At 35.5% G+C, this 10,760-nt stretch overlaps 1 protein-coding gene across 1 annotated transcript in view; it reads left to right on the top strand.

Annotated features, from left to right (window-relative positions):
- Positions 1-5,951: 5,951 nt before the first annotated feature.
- LOC124641773 (facilitated trehalose transporter Tret1-like) overlaps positions 5,952-10,760 on the top strand; it is a 10,823-nt gene continuing 6,014 nt past the window's right edge. Inside the window, exons 1-3 of the mRNA XM_047179971.1 lie at positions 5,952-6,139; positions 8,424-8,579; positions 9,950-10,152. Of these exons, the coding sequence (XP_047035927.1) occupies positions 6,076-6,139; positions 8,424-8,579; positions 9,950-10,152 (423 nt within the window). The 5' untranslated portion in view covers positions 5,952-6,075. The remainder of the gene's footprint in view (positions 6,140-8,423; positions 8,580-9,949; positions 10,153-10,760) is intronic.

Raw genomic sequence — 10,760 nt, 5'->3', positions numbered from 1 at the left:
GCCATTGTCAGCTGACAGCGGCTAATTGGGCTCAGCTTACACAGCCACCCGGATTTGTCATACTTCAGCTAACTTGGGAAACTTGGAGAAGATGGTCATCCAATAAAAAACCTAGCCTTAGCCCTAACCTTAATGAAATAGGTAATTTAAAAAGGGCAACTAGGCATATTATAAGTAACTTTTCACGGTTTTAAATAAGTAGTGTGATTCTTTAATTTTATGTGACGTCTTAGGTAGGTAAAAGATAGGTGCCTATTAGAGGCACCTATCTTTTTCAAACTAAACATTTTTTTAACAAAGCTGACGTTATGTTGTCAACTTCATTATTACCACCCACAGTTATTGTCCTTAAAAGCTGTATTTAAATGAAGTAACAAGACCGTTTAATTTGAATAAATCATGATCAGGCGCAAATTGTAGTAACAATGCAAACATTGACATACCTAGGTCAATTGAAAATGAATAGATATCGATATTTATTTAATTAAAGAGTGATGACGAAAATGATTGACGATTATATTAATTAAACCTTTTTTTCAGAGTTTATTTTATGATTGAACTGTATTTACCCATGATTTAATAATAGTGTTGTAGGTACATAGCAACGTCACCGTCAGAATCGCTGTCACTCCTCACCGATCCACTCGAAATACATATTAGAGAGTTGCTACCAAAACCATAATGGTAGCAATTGGTCGATTGAGCAGTCACAGCGATTCTGACGGTGACATAATATTTCTTCATATACTTAATGCATTGTTTACATGGCATTGCACATGCTTATCAAATGCATATTATCTGAAGATCACAGTATTTACTAAGATTATTGTATTTGAACTGACGAAGGGTAGGTACCTACTTCCCACAGTATCGTGCGTGACTCAATTATTCTGATTTAGTAAACATAATTCATAAAACCTGTATTTTGTATTGTGTATAAAGGACTAGATGATATAGGAATAGGTAGTTAGATTTTAAAAACCATGAAGCACCTACATACTGTTATCGAACTTGTTCTAAAAAACAACCAATTTAACTAGAACTAAGATATAGATACCTACCTAAACCTTACTAGGTATATCTATACTAACATACATAAGAGCATTTTTTAAAGAAGATGGATCAAAAGTGCCCCACGTCCTATAACAATGTGACGTATCTCAAAAAAAAGATAAAAATCTTTAAAAAAATATGGCATGCTCTCTATTTTATTTTTTATTTTACACCTTCATACGAAAAAAATGCTTTGAAAATTGTTCAGGCGCTGTTATGAAAACATCGTTCATAGGACTATTTATGGACTATTTTATTAAATTATTTTTTTGTTTGATAGGGCATACCTCACAGGTGGTTCCATAATCATCAGGTCAGGATCTGATGATGGAAACCCTGAAAAATCCACTGCAACTTTTGAAAGTTGTAGGCATGCGCAGGATAAAAACTTGACTATAAGGTGTATGTCTTATAACAATATGCAACAGTGAAGGTTTGGAGCTGACCTGATGATGGAGACGAAAGAAGGTCGAGGGAACTCGACAACCGAATATGTAAACTATTTCGTGTTTGGGCTTATATTGATTGTATTGAATAGACCTTTGCAACAGTGAAGGTTTGAAGCCGACTTGATGATGGAGACCAGAGAAGGGCGAGGGACTTGACAATGGAATATGTGAACTACCTCAGAAGTTGGTGTCTAATGGATGTACCTTAGTTTATTTCCCCACCGACTTCTAGGCCGATTCTCCTAAGATCCGATGATCCTGTTTTTGGGAGTCGATTTTATTTATTGTAAAAAGTTTTTTTTTGGCTTTTCAGTGTCACTAGTTTTGGCACAGTTGTCACTATCGGCATAAGTAGAAAGTTCTCATCAATACGAATAATATAAGCCCAAACACGAGGTAGTTTACATATTCAGTTGTCGAGTTCCCACGACCTTCTTTCGTCTCCATCATCAGGTCAGCTCCAAATCTTCACTGTTGCATAGTGTTATAAGACATACACCTTATAGTCAAGTTTTTAACCTGCGCATGCCTACAACTTTCAAAAGTTGCCCCGATTTTCTCAGGGTTTCCATCATCAGATCCTGACCTGATGATTATGGGACCACCTGTGAGGTACACCCTATCAAACAAAAAAATAATTTAATAAAATAGTCCATAAATAGTCCTATGAACGATGTTTTCATAACAGCGCCTGAACAATTTTCAAAGCATTTTTTTCGTATGAAGGTGTAAAAAAATAAATTAGAGAGTATGCCATATTTTTTTTAAAATTTTTTTTTTTTTTTGAGATACGTTACATTGTTATAGGACGTGGGGCAATTTTGTATGGATTGTGATCCGTCTTCTTTGTTTGTACCTTAAAGGCTTCCAAACTACTATAGTTCGGCCATTCAGAGAATGCGTTCCTGACACGTCGCGATTGAACTGACGACGTAACTTTGCAATGGCGTTGCAGTTACGATAAAAATATTTTTGCTGGTTGTTTACCGTTTTAACAATTGAGGAGCATTAAAACAACATTATTATATCAATAATCAATGAATGTAGTTACGTCGTCAGTTCAATCGCGACGTGTCAGGAACGCATTCTCTGAATGGCCGAACTATAAACCAATTTCATAGTTTGTTAAAAAGGCAACTCAGTCTGTGAGTTTTTTTTTATCCTTCAGCAAGAACTGAAGTTATAATGTTTAAGCTGTATAAAACGAGAACAATTCAGCAAAACCTCATACAAACACAAAATTACTCTGATTTGTCATTCAAAAATAAACCCTTCCATTCTAAAAGTAGATTCTAATTTAATGACCACATCAATTATCCTTGATCTTGAGATCTTATACGTACAATATATCCTTTAATCACTCTTTAATCAGTAATAAACCATAAGTATTTAAAGTTAGAGTTCATTTTCCAATGGATCGGTTTTGTGATAGTAATGTTCAATAGATAAGGTCTAGTGATCTCTATAATTGTTTCTGTTTAGTTTTTATTCGCGTTGATTAAGTTTCTTATTGTTATGCTTATTAAGAAATTGAGACGATTAACTGTTAATAGGTAATCTTTTGGATTAGATGAAGTGTGGTTTTATTTTTATTTTTGCTTCCTTTGAAACTGTTAAGTAAGATGATACTTAAGCGTAACTCTGTTTTTTAAGACCTAATGATAATTGAGAATGAGAGAGAGCTGAATTTACATTATATTAATTTTTAGTCCTAATGTAGTAAGCATTTTTATATTTGAAAAACAAAAGGAGTTAATGCATGAAGATGTTATTAACCCCTCTGCTCGACAAGGTTTTGACATATGACTTTACCGTTGATTCGGCGGGATATTTTGAATCGCGACATGGAACTCAAAAATTTGTACTAACTTTCAACACATAAATTCTAAGTCCGTAATGCCTGATCAGAAGTATTTTAACTATAACTTTAGAGCTCACTTATTTGACAACAACGTGCGAAGGTCAAATGGGGTCAGTTAATTCAGAAATAGATAATAATTACGGTGTTTCTAAGTCTATCGAAAAGTTAGGCATTTCAAATTTGGTGAAAACTTACCAATAAATAATCGCATCACATTCTCAAACACAACACAAACGTCATATTTATAACATTTTCAATCCGTTGCAATACATTTCGTGCACTTATTTATGATTCATAACTAAAAAATCAGCACATAAAATACACAATAAAAATGAACAATTTACAAGATCAAAGTCACAGACAAGCAGAGTTTGGAACAGAGTACATTTTTTTTTTTCAATCAGCGGTGTGCATTCGATACCTAAATCGGATGTTTATTATAAATAATCGAATACCAATTTTATATATATTTTTTAATAGAAACTTATTTCAATTTTATTTCTTAATTTTAAATTATAGGTTCAATTTGTTTTTGTTGTGAAGAAAAAATATTAAAGTTTTATGAAAGTTTTTAGCATAGGTAAAATTTTTATACTGGGTGTCCCCATAAGACCTTTGAATTTTAAATTTCGAATAAAATTCAGATGGCGCGCCGGAATGGCGCGCGGGTTGCGGGGATAGCATCAACGGTCTTTCAGGAAAGTTTTATCGGAGCAGACCGTGGTTTTTGTGTGCGTGAGTCACAACAATGATTCGGCCACCATTGCGCGGCGTAAAGGACATTGGGCGAGATGTTTGAATGTTGGTCTACTCCCCCTCTAGTAATGAGTCATACATCATTTGAAAGGTCTTTTTAAGCGTTACATTTTGTACTTACATACTTACCTACCAATTCTTAGTACTTTAGATGTTAGAACATGTTTAAGGTTTTTTATCGATAGTTAGTTTCAAGTCCTTAGATTCCTTCTCTAGTAATTAATTATATATCACTGGAAAGGCCTTTTTAAATAGAACATTTCGTACTTAAATACCTCTAACAAATTGTCAGTACCTAAGAAGCTACAGTAGATTTTAGACATAGTTATTATTTCACTAAACATGGTCCAACTCCCTAAATACTAACAAATGACAATCGCCGCGGTACAAGAAAATACTCTATATAACACAAGCTTTCTATTGATGTATTACTTAATGCTAGAGGAGAGGTAGATCAAAACGCTCATTGTCCTTTGGTGGCGAAAAAAAATTGCTTCATTCCTCTAGGCATCGACTTAATATTTTTGATCCTAATGATCCCGCAGGACTTCTGAGGATCTGAGGCGGATGACGGGGAGTAGCGACCCCGCGCTTCTTTATAGCTAGTCGGTCAAAAATAATCTTTCTTGTTCTACTAGTCAATGCAATTTATTTGATACCCGTATTGACAGATTTGTGAAAAGAAAAATAAGTCGGCGGCGGCCATCTTTCTTCCATCTTGGACCAGCTTTCGATGAACAGCGAGTAGCAGTTCCGACTACCTATTTGCCCTTTCAAACAATAAAATCGTCATAAAATTTTGCGATAACTATACCTAACTACAGCTCTCGTCAAATAGCTTTGCCGCTCAGTTAAAAAGTCGGAAGTAACGAACCGCCATTAAGTTTGGCAGGTCTACAGGAATTCTGCACATAAAACACCCGAAAAAATAAATAAGTCTTCAAAATTTGCGGTCTTCAGAAATCCTAAAAACCGAAAAAAATAAATATTCCGGCTACAACGTATTTTCTACCACTGATTTTCTAGCATTTTTTCAAAATAAATTAAGTCATTTTACTTTTCCTAATTTATTTTCAGATTATAGTATACAAAAGTGCAATTTAGTAATATTATAATATCAAATAATATAAAATTATTAAATCGATTCTTTATTTTACGAATCGGATCATTCGATGCAAAACTTCTATCACCGTCGCCATCTTGTCTATGCGTCTTCAAATTTAAAAAAACAACAAATGTAAACAAACATGGCGAGTTCGATCAGAATTCCCGGTAATTACGATTGGATTTTCAAAAGGTATATTACTAAAGGGATGCTAAATATGAAAGGTTTGAATGCGTCAAAATAGTTTAAATTTATTTAGTTATTTTATTTAGTACTCACAAATACGGTTTGATTGGAAAGAAAATAAATATGAGCGTAAATAATTAGGAAAGTGTATGACTCATTCGCAGACCCCGATTGGGGTCTAAACCGAGCTTACGGTGACATTGATGTTCAGACCCCAATCGGGGTCCGCTACGGATTTGACGGTTAAACATTTTCACCCGTTCCAGCTTAAAACAGCTAATTAAATCATTGTCTTACTAGGCCGTACCAACGACAAAAAAATAATTAATCTCAAAGGTTAGCATCTAAAACAGACAACACCTTTCTCGAACGACCTTCATCTTGACCTTACGAAAAAGTAGCAATCGCTTACTATCTCTGAATTAAAAGACAATTAACTATTGCCGATATTTTTTCTTCTAAGTAACAAAAACAATAAAATGTGAAGGGAATTTGCACGTAGAATGATCGGTATATCACATTATACCGATATGGCTCACTGTTAAGACGTCTTTGTAAATAACTCCACAATAATATAAAACCACTTTTGAGTTTGTGAAAAAAGTGATAATTGTCTTTGGAATTGTGGAGATAGTTCGAAGTTTAAATACTGTGTTCTGAATAGTATGTTCGATAATTTGAAGGAGCATTTCCAATTAAAATGGCGCCAATACTTAGCGGCATCGTTAGGTAAGTATTATTTTTAAGTATTTTTATTAAATTATTTATCAATAAATATGTACTACTTCACAAAAATAAGGGTTTAAAAATGAAAACTTAGTAAACAACTGATAGTCTTCTGTTTTAAATAATATCGACTCTTGAGAACCTAATCAACTTATTTAATTATCTAATCCAAAAAATATAATTACCAAAACATATGAAAGTCATACCTCATAAATAGAACCTTATTAAGGAAAACGCATAAAACAATTTCAATGATTTTCTCAAATATTTATTTAAATTGCTTACCCCCTTACTTATAAAAATCTCTAATCGCCTTCTTATTATAGTAACATTTTAACTAATCACTACTTAAAGTGTTAAGTAGTGCTTAAATGTTAGTTAAGACATGCTTAAGCAACGTTTATAAGTAAGAATTTTCTTAAACAGCCCTTAAGTATTACTTATTATTAATTCACGTTTATAAGTAAGGCTGTGTGTTTATTAAACTGACTTGAAAGGCGTAGTTAAATCATCATAATTAAAATCGTTGGATTTATCCGTCTATGACACTGAGTTAGCACGGCTGCGGAATGCGGACTTGAGATTCCAAGCTAACCAAGCTTAGATTACCTATACATACCTATAAATCTAATACCTACCCTTTCTGTTAGACCTAACTAACTTAAGTAGGTATAATGTAGAAATTATAACTTTATATACAGCTATAATTTGTTTTCTTTATTAATGTGGTTCTATACAGCTTTTTTCTGCTGATTTAACGCGCGTCCGAAGTACCAACTAACGAATATTATAAGAAAGAATGAAAATTATCTGTCTGAAGAAAAACACTAAAGAAAAATTTACACAGACACAGTTCGGTAATGACGTACGAGCGATAACCACGTGAAGGTTAGTAGGCAGAATCGATTAAAACTCAATTTAATTTGAACCAGTTGCCATAAAAAACATTTAGGTACAAAGGGACCATTTACGGCCAAATTTACCGCTAAAATTAACTTCAGTTTTTAAAACAACCGTTTACTATGAAAGGATCTATCAGATAGAGAGCGGTCACGCGCCTCCTGTGTCAGTATGTGTATCTTTGTAACGTAATATGACACTGTTACAGCCTTTATATCGTCCCACTGCTGGGCACAGGCCTCCTCTCACACGGAGAAGGATTGAGCATCAACCACCATGCTTGCTAAATGCGGGTTGGTGATTTGAGAGGTTGGTTCTTTAACCACTAGGCCACCACGACTTTTTATTTATACGAATATGACACAAAGAACGCAAAACTGACCGCTTGAACGCTCGACCGCGTGTCCGCTCCCTGTCTGATAAATCCCGAAGTTTCACATTCAATTTTCAAACCAAACGGTTGTTTAGTGAAAAACGGACGTTTACGTTGTCGGTGAACTTGAGCCTGAGCTGTAAATTAATTAATATCATAAGGCACAAAAAGTGCAACAAAGGACTTTATTATTATTATATCTATTACAAATATGTAGATACTTTGTTGTTACTTGTTATGTAAGTAAATGCACAGATTGACCTTGTGAATAATCATACTGATCGAGTTAATAGCTACCTGTATTTGAATTAAATGAGATGGTCAACCTACGGGTTGCTTGATAAGTTAAAGTTACGCTAAATTCTAATTTGAAGGAGTAAAGATTATGTATGTGTGGATTTATTTAACGAGATATCAGGAAGTTCACCGACAACATGAACGTTCGTTTTGAAAATCGTATCTAAGTAAAAATTCGTAGTAAAACAGGAAAACTGTCGTTTGCGTGGTTGATGAACTGGGGCTTAAATCAATTACAAAAAAGCATACAACGATATATCTTTAATTTACTAAGATAGGTGTTATTCCCAATGTAAGGCAAAGGCCTTCATCACACAGATTAGGGACCTAAATTATTCACATTGCTTTTGAGAATTATCATTTTAAGACGGTCATTATAAACATAAGAAAAAAAAGTTGACGGTCTATGCACTCGTGACAAAACACGTCAGGAAGTAGGGTAATGTTAGTTACTAACTGCGATATGGATTTAACAATTGTGGTAGGAACATGAAAATATTGCTAAAGTTAGAACTCGAATTTAATGTCAGCAAAAAGTGATTTTCCCGACTAATGATGTATAGAACGGGTGATATTTTTCGTTTCTAAGTAAATACATAATTTAGCTTTCTCCCAATCGCATCCTGAACAGGAGAATCGATGTCAATTTTATGTTTTTTTATTTGGTTGCAAGCCACGTGGCCTTCACTTATTTTCAAGTATCATTTCTCCTTCTAGCAAGCTACGGGAGTCTGTGCACGGGAATGGCAATGGGCTGGACGTCCCCCGTACTTCCGCAGCTGCAGCGGCTCGACAGTTCGCCGCTGCCCCGAGTGCCGACACTGCAAGAGGAGTCCTGGGTAGCCTCGCTGCTAGTGCTCGGAGGACTCTTGGGTAAGATCTCTCCTCTACTGGAATGGCAATGGGCTGGCTGGACATTTGACAGTTAGTAGCTGCTTCGAGTCTTGACGCTTAGTGCTCCTAAGACCCTCAGATATGATGAGCACCAGGATATTCAAAGAAAGTATAGCTGAAGTTACTATCTAATATAATATAATAATAATAGCAAATCTTCCAAACTGGACTTATGAATGGCCAGGCCCGCCGCTAGCTGTTTCTTCGCCCGCGTGCAAAACTGATTATGCCGCCCTACGACTACATATTATACTGGGTATTGTAAAAAAAAGAAAAATTCGAAAAACCTTATTTGGCAGAGAGAAAAAAATATGTACTTAATTTTTTTTTAAGTTTTTGGACACAAAAGTACCCCAACAAATTCAAAGAAACTAGCATAAAGCGGAAAAGCCGCGAGCGTAGCGAGCCCGAAATTTTTTGAGTTATAGGACACAAAAGTACCCAAAGCAGTTAAAAGAAAGCACCGTGAATCGGAAAAGCCGCGAGCGCAGCGAGCGCGACATTTTTTGAGTTTGGAACATATAAGTACCCAAAGCAGTTAAAAGAAAGTACTGTAAAGTGAAAAAACCGCGAGCGTAGCGAGCGCGATTTTTTTTGAGTTTTGGGTCACAAAAGTACCTGGACCGCTTATAAAAAAAACCACCTTAAAGATATTTTTTTTAATTGTTGGTTTTAGGACCCTCTAATTAAACTCTGTATTAAGCACAAATAAAAAGAAACTGTGTGACTGAAGCGAGCACCAGTGATTTTTGTCACTTTGGTGCCTCAACTTTTTGTTAGATTGAGGACTCAAAAAGTGAGCGCAGAATAAATTAAAATATGTAAAGAAAAAACCACAAGCGAAGCAAGCGCTTTTTTTATAACTCTAAGGAATTCATTTAAGTAAGCAGTCAATTTATTTTGGAGTCAATTTAATGTGTTAAGGACGCGGGTGGAAAAGAGAGGGTTGACAGTCGGACTGTGTCACCTCTCTCAGTTCCGTGTCTTAAATAGTTTTTAATAGGTAATATTAAATTTTGAAAATAATCTTTCAACAGATGCTACTGAAACCGGCAGTGTAATATTCTTAGCGCTATTGCGGTGTTCGAAAATATTGAGATGAAATCATTGGTAAAAGGATATTGTATTTTTTAAATATTACGTGATAAGTCGCTCGCCCGCCATTCACGCCCGCTTCCGGCGGGCCTGAATGGCTTAGGAGGAGTATCTTTTGAATTTCCGAATCCAGTCCGCTAATCAATCAGAGGATTCTGGTTCAAACAGATAACCATATTACGCTGGTTAAATGTAAATTTTTGATCTTGCAAAGAATCGTAGTTTTTGCCTACATAAAATCTAATTTATTCCAGGGCCTCTAATAACCGTCCCCCTGTCCCGCCTGGTGGGGCGGCGCTGGATAATCATGGGCGCCAACATCCCCCTGCTACTCGGGTGGCTCCTGGCTGGCGTTACCACTAACCTGGCAACATTGTACGTCGCTCGGATCATGTGGGGCTGTGCCACGGGGATGATGTTCGCAACCGTGCCTATTTATATAGGGGAGATTTCTGAGGTAAATAATATAACAAGTACAAGGGGATCAGCCAGCTGCGCAGGACATATTATAGTGCTCAAGCATTTGCGCAGACACAAATGTACTCACTATTCCTTCACTCTCATAGCCCGATGGGACGGTGATCCGACACGACCAGAGAGAGATCAGGCGCAGGACCGAAATTAACGTGCTGTCCTATGCTGAGGTAAATACGGACTTAGTAATGCTTATAAATGGTTAACTGATTTACAGCTGATTACTCGATCGGGGTTTCCTATTACTGCTGGTAATGGATAAATTAGTTTGGTAGCGCTATTTATCATGACTGATTACACACTAACAAGATTAGTTGTAAATGATGATGTAAAGCTAATTATAATATACCTAATTATCTACATGATTTGTTTTCGAAGGCGAGTTCTTGAAGTTTACTGAAAACTATAATGCTACAAATCAATGTATAGGAGCCAAGAATTTCTGTGGACAAGAATTTTGGTTGGATTTTTGTCGAAGTTACATGTTTAAGAAATCTTCTACTGGTGCTTCGTCTGCAAGAATGTTTGCACTCTAGAACAAGTTTATCTCCTTAGGCCTTAGAGCAAGCAATAATAAAAATTACATAACCG

The sequence above is a fragment of the Helicoverpa zea genome, chromosome 23 (genome assembly GCF_022581195.2).
Source record: "Helicoverpa zea isolate HzStark_Cry1AcR chromosome 23, ilHelZeax1.1, whole genome shotgun sequence".
Lineage (NCBI taxonomy): Eukaryota > Metazoa > Arthropoda > Insecta > Lepidoptera > Noctuidae > Helicoverpa > Helicoverpa zea.
This window is presented reverse-complemented; position numbering and strand designations above follow the sequence as displayed.